Consider the following 22,504-nt stretch of genomic DNA (forward strand, 5'->3'; position numbering starts at 1 on the left):
CAACTTAAAACTGTTCTGGGAAATTACTCTGTTTTGTTGCTCCCGTTTTTTTTTTATAGGTTAACCTGACTATGTATTTACTCAATCAACCAAAACCACTTGTTTTGTGTTTCTGAAGGCTTTTTGGGGAAATGTAACAATTGCCAAGCGATTGAAAATATGTTTCTTCAGGATCATTTGTAGATAAGATAGCTGCTTATAATATAGTCTGAAATATATACTGCACCATAATGCTGACTAAAATTTTGGTTCTTTACATCTTCAGTTACTAGAATCAGCTGTGCCTGATTCTGCCCAATTCTAATCCCACTCCTGCTAAAAATAAGCAGCATCAATTTCTGAAGTCGGAGGAATCTAAAACCTACTCACTCAAGTGAAAGAAAGAGAGGGCTGTTACAGGGCTAGACTTCATTTCACTGAGAGTCACAAAATTGGCAAGAACTGTCTCCACAGCTTATTGAAGAATGAAATGAGGAATGGGAGGGAGAGAAATCTGAGAAACAGAATGCCTGAAAATAAATGCAATGTGGAAACATGATAAAGAGGAACCTCCTGTGTTTCTCATCTCTCTATTTTAGTTCTCTCTCTCTCTCTTGTTTTCATTTCTCATATCATAAATCAAAATCACTTCACACTATTTTGCTTTTGTTCTGCCTGATGCTCTGGTATTTTATTGACAAGATTGACCATTTTAACTGCATTTGTCTTCTCTCCTTTCCTGTTCTTGCTCCTCTCCTGAGGCGTTTATTTCATTCGTCCTAACACCTTCATTTTAAGTTTCTTCTCCATTTCTGCCATATTTCTTTTCATTCTTTTTTCACCTTGTCTGTCTTTTCTCTCCTCTTTATCTATACCTTTACTTTTAGTTTGAACTCCATTATCTTTAATGGATCCTTTTATTTTCTCAGTTGTAACAGGTTTTTACTCCTGTAGTCCCACAGAAACGATTTGGTCAAGGAGTTCTGGAGTTGACTTTCTCTGAAGGTATTAAGAGCTCTCATGAATGAATACAGAAGAACTATTTTGGTCACACAATCAACTTCCTGTCTAAAAGCTTTATGTCTTTCTCCACAGAAAGATCTCATAGCAGAAACCGAGACAGAAAAATAAAGAAGGAAGATATGAGACTGGAAAGAGAATTCTAGCCCTTGACATGACAAATGGTTTGGGAAGTCCTTTTCTTCATGTTCTTATAAAGCAGATGGGTTTTTTTTTGTCCTGCTTTAATAATTTTTTCTAGTGTCTGTCTTTGCATGCCCTTCCTCTTCTAATAGTTAAATGTCTTTGTCTCTTTCAGCTCTGTTCCGTTTGGGCTCACACTACACTGACCATAGTTCCCCTGAAAGAACCGTCATTCTTCTTCTACAAAGGTAAGGATGCAAATCTCCTCACATAATCAGGCAGCTGATATCTACTCCCCCTTGCATTTGTTTTGCACAATAAAAACAAAAGAATTGCTTATTCTGGAGACACATTGCATAGACCAACTTCTTCCTCTGCATTTAAACCTCCTCACCTTTCCTTGGATCTAAGTGGCTGGGAATGCACTACTTCACTTCAAAGGAACGTAATTTTAATGAGCACACCACGAGTGTACATTTTCAAAAGGAAAAACATTCCAAAAGAGTGTATCAAGAGCTCTGTCTTCATTAAAATCAAAACATTTTGAGCTGAAGGAGCACACTCCAAGCCACTTTGATGCCAAGGTAGCAGAGCCAGTTTTAATCCATGCATATAAGGGCTGTGCAGGAGATTAGCCAGATGTTCAATTGCTCCTCCTAAGAAACTCTGTGATGTACTAATATGCCTGCCTGTGCCTATGATCATACTGCTGGGTACATACCAAACAAAATAAAAAATCACTGACTTGCACATCCTTAAATTTATACTTATTTGGGCAATACTTGGATGTTAATATTATGGCATTTGCAGACTTTTGAAAGCTGAAATTTTCCATAGATAAGAAATAATTTGATTGTTCGCAAATACGTAATTTCATGAGAAAAAATATGTAGGTATAAAAACTAGAAGAAAGTTTGTGACACACTGTAGGATTCATCTGACTAAATTTAGGACATCAACTAATTACTGACTGAACTCCTCATTCTGGCTTACTCTGTGGCACCTGAGGAGAGACCTACACAAGAGGAATGCCTACACCTAGATATCTAATAGTAGCGGTGATGGAACCTCCCTGCAGAGTTAAAAGTCAAGACATATATACTTGTGATGATACCATAATTGTGTTCCAAAACACCCATCTCCAATGATGATAATGAATATAAAGTCTAAATAAACAAGAACATGAAAAAGACTTGATCTTTCAGCTTTCACTTTTGATAGCTTTGGGTTTTTTGCTGTTTATCTCTATATACACTTTTAAGTATTTGAATAGACACTTAGTGTTCTGAGGGTTGATCGTCTCTTGGAATGTGCAAAATACAAAAAATAATTTATTTCATGAACTTAGGAAGGTAAAGATATTACTCAAAAGCTAAATTTTCCAAAGTATTAAATTCTTTGATTGATAATGCATACATTTCTGCAAACTTGGTCCTTGAAACATGAACCCAGTGTTTCACTAGCAAGATGGAAATGAAATTTAAAAGATTTTGTTTTATTTTAGGATGTGAAAAAACTTTGGGTTTGTATTTTCCAAAGTGTCATCTAATTCTGCCAATTCAGTTTTATGGCCACAAAGACTAGAATCTATCATAAAAATGGAAAACAGAGGAGGAACCCAACTCCCTGAACTATGCAGAAGAAACAAAAGGAGGCCTCCACCACTTCTCATGGGACACCTCTGTTTCTTCAGAAAAGCAAAAGGGGAACTGCCCCTATAGAGCAGAAATCTCTTGTGCTTTAATGTTAGACTTTGGGTGGGACAGCAGTATGAGCTGACAGGAGTTAAAATACAGTTAAAAAAATTAACTCTAGAGGAGCAGTACAATATGCTATTAGATTTTTTCAGGCACATTTTCCAAAGTGGCCTCAGGAATTGGAACTCTGTGTAAGATGGAGTAGTTATTATCCCAGCTTTTACAACTTCACAAAGGTTTCCTTTTTTCAGGTCTCCTAGATGGCCTTTATCACCAATGGAAAGAAAGAGGCAACACCAGAGAGCAATTTAGACCTCAGGTGGAGTGGATGATATGGTGGCACCTATGTCTATTTTCTCAAGGAATTGTGAACCTCCCCTAGATATCTCACCCATATGCCTAATCTTAACCAGGCTGGATTTGAGTCTCTATATCTGACAAAAAGTATCTGAAAGACAGTATTGTAGATAGGTAGGAGAGGATACTATTGGTAGGTGACTTTAGCTATCCCGCTTTTGGAGTTGCATTAAATTGGAGAAGAACGGTGCACCATGTAAGATCTATCAACTAGTATACCTGAGATGAGGGCAGTAACTTCTTTAATGATGCAAACTTGCTTTGAAAGAGCCTGTCTGAGTATTTAGTGGGCAAGCACTTACACAATTTTTTAGAAATAATTTTGAAAATTTGTCCCAAGGGTATACATATTCATTTTAAGAACATACAAAAAGTAGACACCATTTGATTACTTGCAACCCCCGCCCTTCATTTTTCAAATAATTTTTTCAAGTAAATTATGTATTGAAAAAATAATAGTACACACAAAATATAAATAGCAAGGGAAATATTTCACTTTCAAAGCTTGTAAAGACTTCTCTTGAAAAGGAACTAAGTTCTGTTCTTCTGCCCAAACTCTCCAGTTGATCCACACATGAAACTTCAACTCCATTTTAAAAGAAATATCCAAAAGTACCCTCTATTCTATGAAGTATGGGCGACGGTTCTGCGTCCAACAGTTGAAAAGTCAGGTAAAATTACTGCTTCCCTATTCAGATGGGTCCAAACATTGTAGAGTAATAGCTAATGGCTTCAAGTTTACATATACAGTAGATTTTTTTTCCATCTCAAACTTCTTTCAGAGAATCAGTAGGTACCATATTTTTCCCATTTGTCTTTTTCTTTACCAGCAAATGTAACACTTCATAACATTTGAAATGATGGTGAAATGCATTTCCAATTCTTAAGGAGACCCAAATATGAAATTAACTGCACCTCACTGGTAGTTTTGCATAAATAAAAGCTTAATAGGAACGGTAGTATCTGACACTTAGGTCTTAAGAAGCAGCGTAAATGGTTTTCATTTTTATCATGTTGAAATCCCACAAGAGAATCCCTTTTAAAGGCATTTCAGTTCACTTTTTCAATCTGACTGGAATCTAGAACACTCCACATGAAGTCCACTTGTACCTGCTTCACGCATTAGTTACGCCAATGCCCGCACACACATGCAAACAAAACTAAATCAGTAAATGGTGAACTACTGGATGGAAGAAGCCAAGAGCTCCCTACGCTAGTGAGAGCAGAACGAGACCTATCTTATCTGAGCAATAAAATGGCAAATTTTTAAACTGCACATGCTTGCAGGCAGTATCAGTGATTATCATTTGTATCTTGCAGTGATAGTTTTTCTTCTCATAGCAACACAGTATTTTCCAGAGGACTTTATCTGGCAGGTCACGAAATCCTTTGCAGTCGTGTGGAATATTAAATCTCCGGAACTATACAGTTTCATGCAGACTGGCTCTGAAACTTTAATCTTGTTTTCTATGTATAAACACTTATGATAATACCAGAAATATGAACAGCAATGTATGATCCCAAACAAGAATTTATACTGAATTAAAATATCAGTTTCACCCCTTAGACACAAGACATAATTTATTGTCTTATCATATAATTAGAACGACAGAGCATGCAATTTGTTTACGCATCACTGACCTCTAAAGAGCTCATTGATATTGTGGATCCAGTTTCACTTCTTGATAATCCTGCATTGTCATCCAGCTCCGAGGCAATGAAATTCTTCACTGCTGTGCGGGGCTCAAATGGTAAACTCTGCATATGTTCTTGGGTGGGGATATGCTGGTCTAAATTGATATTAAATTGGTCCATTACAGAAGGATTCATATTGAACTCTGGATTAACTTTGTAGTGTAGCAGCCTTTCATGAGGCAACGTTTCCATGCCTATATTCATTTTGTTCTCATCTTTCAGTGATGGCTGGGTGTTTACTGAGCCCCGAGGCATGACTATGTAGTCGCTTTCTATCATCCGTTCTTGAGGGTGGACTATGTCCATATCTGCACCTCTCAAATTGTCATCAGTGCATAAATACACAGTCCTCCGCAACTCACTGTTGTCTTTTTTCAAGCACTGATTGGCCAGTTCACTCATACTCATGGGCATGTGGAGACCTGTTGGTTGCTGGATGATGACTTTGGAGATGATGTTTCCAGGCAAGGTAGAATAGCTCATTCCTTCAGGGTTTGGTCCCTTCTCCTCCTCTTCATCGTTTAGTGAAATTCTAGAAAGTGTTCCTGTTATAGTAGCTGCTCTGCAAGGTCCAATGTCTTTATGCAGAACTGTGGGTCAGAGAACAGAATTCTAAAAACATGAAACCATGTCTGCCTCATGCTGCTTTGTCTTGTGGCTTTATTTAGCAGCATTCCCTTTACCTGTGTAACTTCTTAACTCTTTTTTTCTAGGAACTTTTCTGTTCATAACTGCAATCAAAGTCCATCCCCTTAAGGATGCCCCTGGCAAGGCTCTTCACCCTGCAGAGCTATGTTGGCAGGTAAGAAGTAGGAGCTACGTGGCCCAATGCTGGACTTTTATCTGCATTGGATGGTGACAAACATGCATTTGTGCTCCAATGTACTATCTTGCTCCCTTTAAAATATATATGCACATTAAAGCTAAACAAACTATATGCACATTAAAGCTAAACTATACGGAAGAACTATTACCATATTGCAAGAAACTGGACTGGCAGCTTTTTAAAGGTGAGTGACTGGAAACTCAAACTTTACCTTAATAAGATGAGCCTTCTTGGCTCCCCAGATAGCGAGCAGAGAGACAGTGTCCCCCACGTGGGTGACACAGAAAGCAAAGTCAGGCTTCTGTCCTGACTCACCCCACGCAGAAGGACACCCTCTCTGTCTTTCTTTCTCACTTTATTGAAACAGAATTGCCTCCCCAGGTAAAACTGTCCTCCGGGAATATCGCCTAGGTTTAAGAATTTCTATTTTTAATCTTAATCTTAAAGGATCATTTATTTTATGCTGTCCTTTATTTAAGCAAGGTTTGCAAATGTGTAATTTTTAATATGTGGAAATTGCTGATGTATTAAAGATCACGACAAACATTCATTTGTGCTCCAATGTACTATCTTGCTCCCTTTAAAATATATATGCACATTAAAGCTAAACAAACTATATGCACATTAAAGCTAAACTATACGGAAGAACTATTACCATATTGCAAGAAACTGGACTGGCAGCTTTTTAAAGGTGAGTGACTGGAAACTCAAACTTTACCTTAATAAGATGAGCCTTCTTGGCTCCCCAGATAGCCAGCAGAGAGACAGTGTCCCCCACGTCAGCAAAGTCAGGCTTCTGTCCTGACTCACCCCACGCAGAAGGACACCCTCTCTGTCTTTCTTTCTCACTTTATTGAAACAGAATTGCCTCCCCAGGTAAAACTGTCCTCCGGGAATATCGCCTAGGTTTAAGAATTTCTATTTTTAATCTTAATCTTAAAGGATCATTTATTTTATGCTGTCCTTTATTTAAGCAAGGTTTGCAAATGTGTAATTTTTAATATGTGGAAATTGCTAATGTATTAAAGATCACATTATTGAAATGTCTTATGAACCCCAACTTGTTCCAATAAAGTGGAATCAAGTTTCATTTTCCTGATAGCATGTTGCTTAAGCTGTTACTGTTGATTTCACTTAGAGCCTGAAAAAACTTCCCCTCTTTAACAGTAAAGCAATTGATGCATCCTTCATATACATAGCCTTTTAGACATGCTATATATATTTTTTTCTATAGCAAAACGACTGTTTCATATTTGCCTGTATATTAGGGCAGGGAAAATTTTGAGTGTAAGACTGACATTCTTTCCAAAACTATTTCACTCTAGTGGACAATCATACCTTTTGTTTCTTCCCAACTTCTGAGTTCTAGCAAAAGGCTTTTGTAAGAAAATGAAATAAATGTATTTGTACAGTGGCATAAATTTTTATTTACATTTATAAATATGTGTTGTGAACAATTATGCCCTGATATTTTTCTGGTTTTCACTTCACAAGGAACAAGTACAAGAGTTCTTTTTATTGGCTAAATATTCTCTCAATGTTCTTACCTGACCGACAAGCAATGTCCACGTCCTTTTCAAAATCAGTCTGTAACAAGAAACAATGATTTGGGACAGCCATTATTAATTAAAAACTAAACCACAATACCTTTTTGCCAACTAGCGCTTCCAAAATGTCCTACTTACAGAGTCATAGTCTCTTAAAAGTGGTTTCTTGTTGCTGAGAAGGTGAAGTGTACTGTTTTACAACAGCAGAGCTTTACAAAGTTTCCTAAAGTATAACTGGGTGGTTTTCAATGTATGCTGCCTGACCAGAAAAAATAAAATAAAATAGGTGGGAGTATATAATTTTAATAAAATGACACAGTGTATAGTTTTTTATGTATATGGAAGAGTAACTTCTACAGCGTATGGAAGTATCATCTTTAAGGAAGTTTTTCATAGTAATTTTATGAACAGAAGTATGGAAAAAAGCTTACAACACAAATTACTGTGAATACGTGTAATCCAATCATTCCACCCTGTCTGAAACTTCATTAATTTGTTATGAAGTGGACATTTATTACATAAAATTCTGTTCCATCCTTGCAATCCATCCTTGTAATCATGGAAAGTTTATAGTCTCCAAAATGAAGTATTATTTATTTCATTGGGCAAAATCAAATTGTAAGAGCTAAGAATAAATTTTAACAGTTGAAAATTCAAGCACACTTTTCCCAGTTAAGTAAAACTATTTATGCTCTGATAGAATAAATTAAATTATATTTTTATTTCCACAAAAAGTTTATGGCATGAAAAATGTTTCATAAAACTGACCTCCTTCTTGCTTGTGAAGTCTAAGCATTGCATTCTTTTTTGAGTCATAATTTTTTGATTGACATCCATTTGCTGAGCCTTTCTTGTGTTTTAGGGCCTGATCCTGTCCCATTATAATCAATGACAAACTGTCATTGAAAGTGGAGGGACCAGTATTTTGCCTAACTATACTAACTATATAACTAACAATAAGAAATCCAAATTGGCATTCTAAGCCATTCTCCTTGCCTGAATTAGTTTGAGTGGAACATTTTTCAAGGCCTCATGAAGTGAAAACTCTCAAATGTATCAGTGCATCTTACACCAACAGTAGGGAAAGTCACAATATATTATTAGATTAATTTCATATTTTCTTATGGAAGAACCTTTTGTCATAAAGACAAAGGTGAAAGATATTAATTCACGTGCTCCAATAAATGGTCACACCAATAATTTAAAACTTGCCAAGAGAGTTAAGCAAGCAGATAATGACCTAAACCAACTTACACTTAAAAATGGTGTTTATATTTCAGCTGTGTATACATTCCATGTACAGTACTGTAGATTTTTTTCTTTTGGATAGGAACACCAAATTAAGAGCCAAAGAAAAACAATAAAAGCTAACCATGATTTGAGCATGTCCGTTAGGAAAAGAACTTGAAGAATCTGCATTGATTGGATCCTGGCAATTTCTCAGTCGACATCTGAATGCATCTTGAACCTGTGGAAACAATATCTTATACTGATTCTTGTGCAACATCATATACTCCATTCCTATTGACGATTAAATTAAACTGTACGGAATACAATGTGTGACTTTCCTGTAGTATACTTAATAAATCAGAAGCAGTAAACATAAATGCTTATTTCTGCTGTTTCATACATTTGCTATATTTTGTGGCTGCTGCAAAGTCTGTCTGTTACACCATGACACAGAATTAGATTTGCCTATAGGCAGAATTAACTAGTAGTCATTGATGGTCTGGTACTCAAGCCAAATCCATCTTGGGTGACAGTATTTGGCTTTGTCTTCTCATTCTGTTTGGTACACGTCTGATAGCAGGGTTAGTAGATATGCTATTGATTATTGCAAAATAAAATGTACCTTCTGCTTGATAAATGTAAGATAATTGAAAGACAGTTCTTAACAGTTACTATAATCAGATATATACTGCTCTCGTAATTATATTTTAAAGAATTAAGTCAATTTGAAAGATATTACTGGTTTCAATCTAATTCCATGTATAGGGAATCTCATGCATCTCTTCTAGGAGTAAAACTCTTCAGACCAGGTAAATACCTTCAGTGTGAGGACAACTAAAAGAAAAGTGGAGCATTTGCACTGAGCCTGGTTTCTTGAAACTAAAAAAACAAAAACCAAAACTTCTCAGAAATTACTAAGATGATCCATGAAGTAAATTTGAAGATTTGTCCCTAAAACACAAGCATTTCAAGGAATTATCTTTTGCATGGGAAAGGCTACTTTTATTTTGATCTGGGCCAGAATGCATGTCTAAAGAAATATTATTACACAACACTTTGGTCAGAAAGATGTGGTTCAACAGAGAAGGCACATTCAAAAGAAAAATTCAGTTCCTGTTTGCTGACAGCAGAATGCAAACACATTTCACTGCTTTCTCACACAGTAAGAACAGCAAGGCAACTTTGTAATGGCAAGTTTTAAAACCTGAATTTTGGTTGCAGAAATGTAAGTATCCGCATTAGCAACCTGATTGCAAGATGTGACTTGGAAAACAGGAACTTAGGCGGGTGACGTCCAATTAAAACAAACTAGTATAATTTCTTGTTTGAACATGAAAATACTCTCAATGAAATGCCTATTATCTGTAGAAATTACTTGGTGTCTTAAGCATGAAAATACTCTCAATGAAATGCCTTCGAAAAATCTACATTCTGTTTATTATCTGTAGAAATTACTTGGTGTCTTATTCAGAATAATTAAAAGGAAGAAAATCGTATTCTACACATGGACATTTTGTGAACAGCAGAAGAAGATAATTCATTACTTGTTTCTGGTGAAAAGCCATACACTTTCAATGCATCATATTCTACTGCAAGCCATTTCAAATGTTTCACAAATGGGACAATAAAATAGAAAAAAATAAATTTTTGTAGTTAGAAACATTATTGTAAAATGCTTAAGTATTAAATGAGTAACAGTGATCTGCTGTCTTGATAAGTGACTGTGGCAGGTGGAGGAAGACTGCTATGGAGCAGGAAGAAGAATGAATCAAGGTAGGAAGGTTTGAATTGATTTCAAAACACTGAGGTTTTCCACATGTGGTAGGGTAATGTAAAGTGTGCTTGACCTGTATCGTGATTCAGAATCTGATTTTAGGCACTACACTTTCTGTAGTTTTCCTTATATTTGATATTAACTTAATTGGGCATCTCTCAGTTGTTGCAAACTTAATCCAGGTCTTCTCTCACTTTATCAATGCTGAAGTCAGGTCACACTTCACAGTTTTATGCTCTTGAATAAGCACTGGCACAGTGATTTCACAAAAAAAAAATCAAAAAAATCTGAAGCATCCCCAGCTGTGCTAAACTCATCTCAATCCTCATGATGCTTGACCCCAAAACATTGGAACACATTGTGTGATCTCTCACGCTGTGCAGTGGCCCTCCTTGGTTTTGGGACTCTGTATGCATGAAGCTTCCCCAGTTCATATAGCTCCAGAGATCTTAAGAATTTCATGTCCTACTTTCCCTACCTTCTATATGAAAGTGGTGAATCTTGATGTTAGGATTCTCTTAAATGTGCATGTTTCTTTCAATGTTTCCGAAGTGCAAGCAGCATATGATTTGAACATGCTAACAGAATATCAAATGTAGCTATAGCCATCATACTGGCATACGCTCTAGCTTCTAGGTGTCCTCACACAAGTCAGAAACAAAAAGGATGAACTTTCTAAATACCAGCTTATTTTTCTAAACTGCTTGTTCAAACTTGTTGTTTGAGTACATAAAGACTACCCTGTCTTTATATTTTACTTTGAAACATGATTCTGCTTTTAACATCAAGTTACAAGATTTTCTTAGAGCCAGGGAGAGCAGGAGACGGATGATGAACGTGTGGATACCAGGGAAGTTGTTACCTTAGCAACAGTAACCAACTCCAAGCTCTCATAGCCTATCCTCTCCCTACTCTTTGTTTTCCTCCTGCAATACAGAAATGTGGGCTTTGGACGCCAACGATGCATTTAATCCAAATGCTCTCTAGTCAGCAGAGCACAGCAAAAGAAGAAAATACACGTGGGTTCCTTCCGTCACCAGCATTAACAGGAGTGACTCAGTGTGATTCAAATTAGCTTTAGAGCATCTCATGTTCAAGCAGGTCAGGCAAACTGTTTTGCTCTGACAGAGCACCTTCAGCACTAATCTCTCCTATCATTCTCTCTTCTGTGACACATACTTCGCCATCTTCCAATGCCCAATTAGGTATTTAAACAGCAAGAAGGGGAAAAAAAAAAAACTACTAAGCTTTCTGGGCAAAGGCAGCAACATAAAGCAAGAATACCTAACTCTTCCTTTTCATTTTTCTTTCCTAATTTCCAAATGGTCTGTAAGAGGTCTCATGCTTAAGAAGCATTATATTTATCTTAGAAGTTAGGAAACAGAAGTATAGAAAGATTTAATGTCTTTCCAAAAGATACTGAATGGATGGAGGGCAGAAATAGACACAACACATCATTTAGTCCTCTTCTAGTTTTATGTCTTACTGAGTGAATGTCCCTGGATTACTAATGCAGTCCTTGTCACACAAGATCTTTGATATAGCATACTAGAGAAAGTAAAAAATGTTTCCATCAGTTATGTTTACATCAGTATAACTAAGTGGAAAAACGGTGGGTTTATATTTATTTAATTGTAAAAGTCTGTGTCTTTTTGTAATGTAACAACAATAAAGACATAGTAAAGCAGGGCTGTCCTTTTCTTTGTTTGAATTTATGGTGATATATTCTGCCCCATAATTTTCTTCCTGACAGTCAGAATTATTGTTTTGCCTGTGCTGGCATGCTATAAATATTAGATCAATCCTATAGGCTGTAACTGAGATTGATTTGTAGCTGTCATCAAGATTGACAAATACGTTGGCAAGGCTTCCCTGACAGGCACTGGCAGAGCAAAATGCTTTTGCAGACAAGAGAATGTAAGAGATTATTACTTCAGCTGGGGAGGTGCCCTGTGCAGTGCACGCTGCATGATGGGCACTATCTATCCGTGTACTTACTTGTACTAGAAAACTAGACTCTTTAGAGCCAGATTGAAACATAATTTACTGGAGTTTTGTCTCTTTCTGTGTAGGAACTTGTAGTAAACAATTACATCTGCCACTGCAAATTGGTCCATATAAATGCAGACCTTACACATTTTTCAAACAAAAATTGTTTCAAGCGCACCAACATTTAATTTTTTGCCGTCCTGGAAGAACTTCCTACTCATTTTCTTTTCCCATAGGAAAAAAACAACAATCTTAATTAGTTAGAAGCACTTAACTAGTATTTCTACCCAGTTTACAATTTATATCTGGAGGACAAAAGAAGATTCAGTGTGTTCTGTCAAATAGAGTTCAAACAGCAATAAGCCTAGGGTTCTTTGTCTTTCATCACCAGCATTATCATCATCTTGGCTGGAAATAATCTACTGATTAGTGAATGTCATTTCTGTACATTTACTTGTGCCTAAGTTGTCATGACTTAGACAGAAAAAACTCCTTCCCCTTTTTGATAAGGGACAGCCTTATCAAACCTAAGTGCTTTTTGGGCCTCATTGGGAAATTTTCTCATGAGGTCATTTTTTACAATGCCATGTAGTTAGATTGATTAGATATTTTAAGAGCTGTTCAGGGATGCTCTTAGTCATATGGTTTATTTTTAGCTAGTCAGTGATCCTTATAGGTGCCTTCCAACTTGAGATATTCTATGATGCTATGATTCTATGAAAGATAATGCTTTTTGCACTGCTTTGTTTTTGAAACTTTCATCTGTAACCTTGAGCTAAAGATACATATTTTAAAATAAAAGTTGTTCCTCAGGACAGTACGTGGTAGGTGGCATGCCCTTTCCAGGCTAATTAATATATTCCAACAGAAATACAAATGTCATAGACAGGAAAACCAGAATGAAATCTGCCATTCTTTCTACTGAAAATAGTTGCAATGCCTTACCATTTTACTAAAAGAATATGTGAAAAGATGGCTTTCAGTTCTACAGATGAGAATACCCACTTTCATAGATGTAAATCATGTGGGGAGAGAAAATGCTGTAGAAAATAAGGGGATACCAAGACAGTTCTACATAAAAGAGATTTGTTTTGAATATTACCTCCTATTCTGCACATATTTTTATCCTGAACAAAACAAACAAACAAACAAAAGGTATTAAAAGAGGTAAGCACCTTCCACTATGAAAACTGATAAACCAAGAAAAACAAAAGCTCATAGCCTCTAACAGCTTGAATAATGTGGGATGGAATCAGAACAATGGAATGTGCTAATTTATGCAAGATATTGCACTTTTCCTTGCTGCACTCAAAGCATTCACCTGTCTGCATCCTCACTTTCCCCATAACTTAAGTATATCACCTCAAGTATGTACCTGAGTTTGTAGAACATCGTAACACCTCATACGCTTGTCCCCTCTTTCAGGGACAATATGAGCACAAATCATATCATGCTTGAATCAGTTTTAGAGATTTCAAAAAGCTATAGCTTTCGGTCTTCAGGAAAAAGGCATTAATATTAGCATTTCCCAATACTCACAATATTGGGAAAGCCTAACACTTAAAAAGAAACTAAACTTGAGAATGACAAAAAGCCACCTTTAATTAAATGGGTACAGTTTTATACCGAAACTGATATTCTGCGCCTGCAATTAACTGCTCTTCCACCTCTCTTTCACTTGTTCCTCTCTGTCTCACCATAAAATGCCTTTCTCTTTCTATGAAATAGATTTCCACAGAACGAGCCGTACACAACATTAAAGAGCAGTTGAGAGAATAACAGGAGCACAGCCCCTTAGAAAACTGGGAATCCATTCCTCACCTCCCTTCGGAGAATACAATGGACCATGACAATAACAAAGCCTTGTAATGAATCAAATACAGCAAAAAGTATCTGAAATAATATTGATCTTTTGTCTGTCATGGCCAGAACTGCAGACATCCAAGTCAAAGCCAGAAGTGGCAACACCACACAGGAACTCCAAAGGGATGCCCTATTGAAAAAAAAAAAAGAAAAGCAGCATTGTAATACTGTAAAAAATTATTAAAACCTCACTATTAAAATAAAACATATTTATGGATGGTAATTTATCAAGCTAACTTGAAAATCATAGACAAGAATGTAACAGTGCCGGTATTTTATGTTCTAAAGAATATCCTGTATTCAGTTAATAAAGAGAGTTGCATTTTGGTTGCTTTTTTTTGTTTTTTTGTTTTTTTTTTTTGTTAAAAAGTATTTAAACATGCTCAGCACTCTATACAGTGTTAGCAAACACAGTTGTCATCATCAAACTATTGTCTCACATGCACTGTATAAGATTTGTAACAAGAAGATGTAAATGATCAGGACTAACATGGCATTACTGGCGGTGGTGGCTGACAAAGCTGTTGTTGAAACTACTCCACACTTGGCACATTTGAGCGTCAAACCGCTATGAGGCTCACTCATCTGACTGCAAACAAACAGAACACCCACAAAAAGAACAAAATATTGAATTGTCACCAAAAAACGTTGCTACTGAAAATTAGCTTTTAAATATGACGTCATGCAGAAAAAGTAAGTAGACTTGTTCAGGATGAATGCTCTATGTTGTTGCAAAATTGTACTTTGTACTTTACATTATTGTTAGCTTTAAATATTAATGCTATGGGGCTTCATTTCATGCAGACTCTTGTTCTTCCATTTAAGCTAAAAAAGGCCCCAAATATCCAGTGATCAAAACTGCTCAGTACACTGAAGTAAACATAAGCACGTGCTAGGATAGACAAACAAGGTGAAATACCTCTATTCAGACCTGTTAAAAGACTGTTGTATTCGAACTTGCTTGAGAAAGAGTTTAGGACACTTAAAGGAGGAGTATGAAATATGTACAATTACAGAGCATTAATAGAAATAAGAAAGAAACCTGCAAAATGGATTCAAGCATCAAACCAGTATGGGCGTACTGTGTAGTCAGATTTGTACGAGTGAACTGAATGGCCCACTAACACCTGGAGTGATTTTATTCACGCCATATGAAGGTCTGAATACAGGGCTTGAAATGTATGGAATCTGATGAAATAAATATCAGTTGGTACTAAAAAGAAGTGTGACCTGTTTTGCATTTTAATAAAACACAGTACACAAGCATTAAGCTCAAAGCATTGTATGGACAATTGTACCTTGGCACCTGTCAGAGGAGTTAAAGGGCAAAACCTGGAATTTAAATTTTCTTTTACATACAACATGCATTCAGCTTCCTGAGCCCACTAGGAGACTTCTGCTATTCCTTCTCTTTCTGCTGTCAGAACCAGGAATAACCATAGCTGACTGAGATGCAACAGGAAGGGTACTTTACCTATTTCCAGCTGGAAAGTGGTCAACATGGTGGAGATTGGTAAACTTCAGTTTTTTTCCCAGTTATTTCAACCAACAGAACTCCTTTTTATTGCCAAACCCAGCACCCAAAAGATTTTTAACACACTGCCCAAACCAACATTGAATTCCAGTGGTTTCCATTTTGATAAACCAAATGATGACTTTCCATAAAAAAAAAAGGGCAGTACATTTTCGATTAAAATGTAGTTTTTTCCATTAAAAAAGCAGTGAAAATCATGACCTTGTGTAAGGTGATTGTACGGTGAGAAAAGAACTCAGCAAATCCTCATCAGTTTAGGCCAATTAAAGATTTACATTAATGAATGAAATAGAAAAATGCCTTGGGTAAGCTTAACCTAAGCTTGGGAAAATACTTTCTGTCTTTTCTTGGTGATACTTCAATGTCATCAGACTGGATTATTCTCTTTACCTCTATAGATTTGTTTTGGATCTTGCAAATAATAGAACTTGATATGTATACGGACTAAACACAATCTTTCTGGCTGAGCACATACTCATGCTACCCTTTTTGCCAGGAAAGTGACTGACATCCATCAAGACACTTGTTGATTCTCCATATGCTTATTAAGGTGGAAGAAACCATATGGAGTTCACATAATTTTTCCCCGTTCATCGCTTTAAGTCCTACACAAATAATTCCTACAGCTGAACTTTTGACTGAACTTTTGATAGATGTAAGTTGAATGTTTGCCAGAAAGAATAAAGTTGCCTTCCTGAGCATGACTGGCAAGACGTATTTGAGAAATGAGTGACAATCCCCTTTCTACTGGAGGTCAAATGCTGCACCAATTTCTATGCCCCAAAGAATGACCAAAGACCCTTTATCTGCCAAGTAGTATCAAGAAGGGCTGTTGCCAAGCCACTGTCTCCTACTATCACAAAAGTTAAGATTACTTCTCAACTAGGGCATCAACACGCTTTCCCAGAATAGCTGGATTGTTTCTGACAGAATAATTTCTATTCTTTATCCTTTTACTTTAAAATAAAATACCTCTTTACTAAGTTGCCCACTGTTAGAAAGCAAGTTATTTGTTTCATCAGGAAAGCATACAATAAGCAAATAGATTTCTATAGCTGACAATTAAGTAGCTGAAAAAAAATAGTGCGGTTAAATCATAGCTTGGATATCCTTAGAAAATGTACAAAGCTGCTCCAACTCCTTAAATCACTGTAATTAGAGCAGATGTGAATTTGAATCAGTGATTACTAAGTTATTACTACTCTTGAAATAATTTGGGTTGTTTCATAATATTCTAGATTTCATCAGTGTTATTACACAGTTAAGACTGTTGATGGAGCAATACAGACAAAAGTAGGGTGAATAAATTAATGCTTTCTAATGAAAAAAAGAAAATAGAGAAAAGGGAAGAAACAAAATGAAGGCTTTTGGTACATATTTGTCAAAATAATGATGAAAGAGCTGAAAACCAGAAAGATTTAATTGAATTAATATTAAATGCAAATCACACCAGCTGAAGTGTGTCACAAATTTGATCAACTAACCAATAAATTGAACTTAGTAGGAATGCTACTGTTAGTGAAATGGCAAAATAATTCAAAAGTGAAGCTGCAATAAATTTATCCAGTAATACACAGTAAACTGAAGATATCATTGCTTATGCTTGCTAGAAATGCAGATATTGCTGGTGTTAACTACAAGCTGGTCCAAAAGAGAATATCAGAACATGTAGCTGTAAAAAATGATTATGCAAAGTTTAAATATACTTTCATAAGCATTAAGAAAGTGATGATGCCCTTGTGAAATATTTTTCTCCAACGTGGAATGAATGTAAGTTTGCTGCTGCAGTACTTCAAATCATTGTCATCCACTGAAAACGTTTCTGATACTATCACTGTCATAATCCTTTTTTTCTGATGATAACAAACAGATTATGAAAGTAAAAGCAAGTAAATAAACAAATAAACAATAGCACAGAATTTCCATTTATCTTTGTTCTTTTTTTTTCCTTAAAACCACCTTTTTTTTACTTTGAAATTCTTTTACTCTAATTTAGAACATACATGCATGTAGATATGGGTGTAAGAATAAAGGCAAATTCTTCACATAGTCAGAATGGCAGGATGGCACTGACCTCAGCGAGGCATATATTGCTGTAAAATATATTTTATAACAGTTTACACAAATGAGTAACATTTCCCACCAGAGTAATTAAAGTTGACAGCTAGACAAAAATAATCAGTTCCTATAGTACACACAGTTCATAAAACTGTTTTCCTAACTGCAACAACTTCACGTATGTGACATTGTTGTGAAACCTCCGCTCAGATTTGTTTAATCATCATTATTGTTAACTTAATACTGTTGTACTTGTGTTTTATTATGTTTGTTTGTTTAGTTGCATTCCCTCAGGACAATGCAACAGCAGCTTTTGAGATGAATGGGATCTGTTAGACACAATTTTACACTGATATAAAAGTTCAAAGTACAATCAAAAGCATTTTTGGTGAATATCTGTAACTGAAAATTGGTGATACAAATTTAATATGCTTTAAAATAACCCAGTTTTTGCTTACCCCGCTCTGTGTTTGAGCTTTTTATCTAGGATTCCATCTCTGGAAACAAGTTTATTAAATACCAAAATGCCAATCACCATGTTGACCTGTCAAACAGAAAACAAACAGTTGATCTTTCATTGCCTGAAAGAAAACACTTTACCCTATTACTTCAGAAAAAGCCTTTTACAGGCCTGCAAAACGACTCTTCTTAGGTTTCTGAGTGTTCCATCAGACACCGTGTGAGGTGATTGTGAGTGTGTATTCTCAAATGAGTAGCACATACGCACACCACAACTGGCTGATTTTGGAATCTTGAATTATGTCCGGTATCGAGTTATACGCATCCACATCTGCTGGCCAGAAGCTTGAGTAATACAGCTTTAATGCTTCCTCAGTCTCAATTGCAATGATACATCCAATTCCAGGAAACCCACCGCATCTGAGGGAAGAGCCACTCAGAGCACACGGTGACCGTGACCACGCTCCTTTTTAAGCTCTGGGGGCCCATGTGGGTGTTCCCACTGATGCAGAACCAGCCTGTCGCTCCCCATGTCCTCCTGCGCATTAATCACTGCCTACGTTATTCACCAAAATGCCAGTCCTCAGCCTTGTTTGACTGCATTTTCCATTTTTTTTTTTTTTTTTTTTTTTGTGGGCCGGATGAACGCCTGGGCTAAGTCTGTTTCACTCCATTAAAGTAAATGGTGTTACGATCACATACATGGGCTGAAGACCTAGCCAAAAAAAAAATAAAAATTCAAGTGTTTCAGCAGTCAGACTTTGGCACTCGATGAACACACTAATGGCATTTAATGGACAACTTAATGACTGTCATTATCCACTTGTATTATTGAACTCAACTCCATGAACCTGTCTCTACACGGCCTGCAAAGAGGTAATACCAAGTTTTGAATCTTTTAAATAAGTGTTCCTTTTTTTTTATTAGAAAAGGGAAATCTTTTTTTCCTTTCAAACAGATTTTTCAAAGACCTGTGCCAAAATACCTAATTGTTGCCAGTCTGTCCTGCCAACTCTCTCCCAGCTTTTCTTATTAGCACTTTATTTTCGGCATTTACATGTTTTCAGGTGATGTTATGTAACTCTTGCCTGGTACACTCAGGCTGAAGTGGTTGCACAGAGCAGCGCCTTCCGCAGCCACCAGCTGATGCTCGTGGGGCAAACCGCGACGGGGAGCCTCAGTGGTCTCCCAACAAAGCTTGCCAATTACACAGAGAACATACAGTTCCCTGTGAAAATTATGACTGGCTTTTTGTAAACATCCTTGGCTCCTCTATCATGACAGAGGCTGTGAGTTGTACAAAAGGATCCTGGCCTGGCTCCAGGCAATGATGAGACAAACTCTATGGGAGTAGTAAACATCCATCTCAGGAAAATCTGTGTAGCTGAATGGCTATAGCTTTGAAGACTACTAAGACCAATTCCCTTTTGCAAGGGAAAATCAGAAATAATCCGTGTTGATAGACCTATCCTAGTACAAAAGTGGTGGAGTGTAAAGAAGAATTAGTTTCAAGTATGTAAGGGATAAATACTAAACAAATTATAGTAAAAAATCCATACAGACTGCAGAGCAGATGACTGATAGCCAACGGCATACAAAGGCTACAATTCATCTTACCCTAAAGCAGACACCTGAAACAATTCTGATGGTTTGAGCCCAAAAAGTATGCCTTTTTCTCCACTGCCAATGAAATATGGCTGGGATAATTAGGTCAGATGCAGAAATCTATGCTGAAGATGTCTACAATTAGGCAAAGTGAAACCTACACCTAAAAGCATTTCCAGAGATGCGAAAGATTCATACACAAGCGAGTAACATTTCCCAGCTATGATGATTTTTTTCTTTGCCTTCAAAAGCATTGCTTATGGAGAACTTGCTGGCTGGTTCCGTGCCTCCTGTTGCTTTTGCTGGCACGGCGATGCACCGCCCCCAGAGATGTGAAAGCTTAATACACAAACGAGTAACATTTCCCAGCTATGATGATTTTTTTCTTTGCCTTCAAAAGCATTGCTTATGGAGAACTTGCTGGCTGGTTCCGTGCCTCCTGTTGCTTTTGCTGGCACGGCTATATATCGCCCAGCAGCGCTCTATGAGACTGTCCCCAAACTTCACAAGGCAGTGACAATTGTGTAGATGCCACTGGTAACAACTCAGTGATGCCTGCAACAAGTTCCCTGTGCCACTAATCAGTATATTACTCTTTCACAGCTTACTGCCTAAACATGGAGAGGTCATTAGTATAAAGAAGTGATACAATTAAATGAATCATGCGTTCAAAATACTGAAGGTATGTTAAAAAATACTGAGCTTGGTATTTAAAGCAAAATGCAATGCTACTGTACAGCTAAGCTTTTATAATTTAAATAACACACTCCATCATTCCATATGAAAATACTGGAAAGTATATTAACGTTTACCAAGACAACAGCAGCCGCGGGTCCAACGAAAGCATAAAGTAGTCCTCCTTCAAGAGACAGCCAGCAGCTGGAAAGAACATTAGAGAAGAACTAACACAAATTAAAAATAAGTATAACACATTACTAAGAAAGCATTAATAATATCTGCAGCACAAGATTCTTCTGGTGTATGTTCAATCCTACATATAGAGACTCATATGCAAACATAAAAAATAATTAGTTTGTTGATAAGATGATGTAGACAATTCAAAGTTATTTCCATTATCAACTGTTAATGTTTCAAAAAATTTAATTTCAAGTATATATATACTGAAATGACTAAAATGTTTTAAAAGCACAATAGAAAATAAGTTTGCAAATATTTATTGAATCTCCTCTATCCATGTATGATGAGTTAACTGAAGAGGACTTGCCAGGTAGGTATCAAGAAACATTTCCAGCTTACAATGTCTGACAGTTCTATTCTTTAAGCACTAAAAGAAAAAACTTCAGAAAAAACAGGTTTCTACATATCTTTTCTTATGTCAAGTAGTAACCGCTATTATAACTAGGTCTTACAGACAATATTCCCATAAAAAAAAAAAAAAAAAAATATATATATTATCTAACTGTTCTGTATTCTCTGGAATATTCTGCAAACAATTTAAATGCATATTTTAAAGCATCAGAAAACTGTATTTTCTGGTGAGCTACTAATCTTGCACAGTTTGTCATACTGCACTGGGGCTTTCACTTTGAACCACCAGATTTCCAAACACACAGAACTTAAAGAAACAAATTCTAAATATTTGATACACCATGATGTAAAGCTTTCCATATCCGTAAAAGATGAGGAGCTACACACACTGAAGTAAATGCAGCTGTCCTATTTTCCCAGTGATTACACATTCAAAGAACTGCATGCTTATTTGAATGCATGATCACACCTACATATAAGTCAAGTATATACATTCAAATAATTTACTCGGATCTCACACCCAGAAACATTCACATCAGAATCATACATATCTTCTTTATTTTCCAGTACTGTTTTTTGTAATTTTGAAATCCAAATAAATTAAATGCAAACACATCATAATATTAATGGTCTGCTATGGCTGGAATTCTAACCACAAAGAATAAGTGTGTTTTAATGAAACCATTTGAAATCTGCCACATGAACCCAGATACACCAGTCTGCTAAATTCTGGAATGATAAATTGATGCAAATAGTTCATATTTGCTTCACTGTTAAAAAAGTAATATATGTCAGTCTATTCTACATCCTTCCTCAAAAACCAACTACAGCAATAATGCTCAATAAATTTTTGTAATGTCAAAGAAAAATGTTTTCAAAATTTTCTGCATTTTTTCTTTCTATTTTTCCAAAAGCTAAGTTATTTATCATGACAGTCTGAGAACACGGGCTTCTGGGAGGGAGGAAAGTATTCATAGTACATTTCCCTATCACTGTGAACTTTTAAACTTATTAAGGATGACAACTCTGCATAACTAAGAATGTGATTAAAATTTTCATGTTTATTGGGAGATCGAAAATAAAAATTGTTGACTTATTGTATTTCAATCATAATTTCAGTTACCTGTGCTGAAAAAAGGGTCAAGAAGTTGGGTTTTTGTTAGCAAAAAGAAAGCATTTTCTACCACATAAATCTTTAAGACCAAGGGAGAATTCTTCCCTCCCCTTCCCATGACCTCAAGTCCAACCCTTATGGTTGGACTAGATGGTCTGAAAGGTCCCTTCCAACCTAGGCAATTCTGCTATTCAAATTCTATGATTCAGGCTGTTTCAACAAGTGACTTCCATTTAGAGGCAGAGCTCGAAAAAATGTAGAGGTTGTCTTCTTTTCTTTATACAGTCTTAATTTTCAACAATCTGAATTTTCAACAATGTGTGACATGATTGTTGCAATGTATTCATTATCTGCCATTGATGACT

General features: G+C 36.2%; 1 protein-coding gene across 1 annotated transcript in view; it reads right to left on the reverse strand.

Moving 5' to 3' along the window:
• ADGRB3 (adhesion G protein-coupled receptor B3) overlaps positions 1-22,504 on the reverse strand; it is a 450,308-nt gene that overhangs the window by 15,487 nt on the left and 412,317 nt on the right. Inside the window, exons 22-28 of the mRNA XM_014937019.1 lie at positions 20,569-20,635; positions 18,151-18,236; positions 14,591-14,689; positions 14,059-14,230; positions 8,617-8,712; positions 7,245-7,284; positions 4,818-5,461 (exon numbers count right to left, since the gene is read on the reverse strand). Coding sequence (XP_014792505.1) covers positions 4,818-5,461; positions 7,245-7,284; positions 8,617-8,712; positions 14,059-14,230; positions 14,591-14,689; positions 18,151-18,236; positions 20,569-20,635 — 1,204 coding nt within the window. The remainder of the gene's footprint in view (positions 1-4,817; positions 5,462-7,244; positions 7,285-8,616; positions 8,713-14,058; positions 14,231-14,590; positions 14,690-18,150; positions 18,237-20,568; positions 20,636-22,504) is intronic.

This window comes from Calidris pugnax, unplaced genomic scaffold (assembly GCF_001431845.1).
Source record: "Calidris pugnax isolate Ruff unplaced genomic scaffold, ASM143184v1 scaffold12, whole genome shotgun sequence".
Classification (NCBI taxonomy): Eukaryota; Metazoa; Chordata; class Aves; order Charadriiformes; family Scolopacidae; genus Calidris; species Calidris pugnax.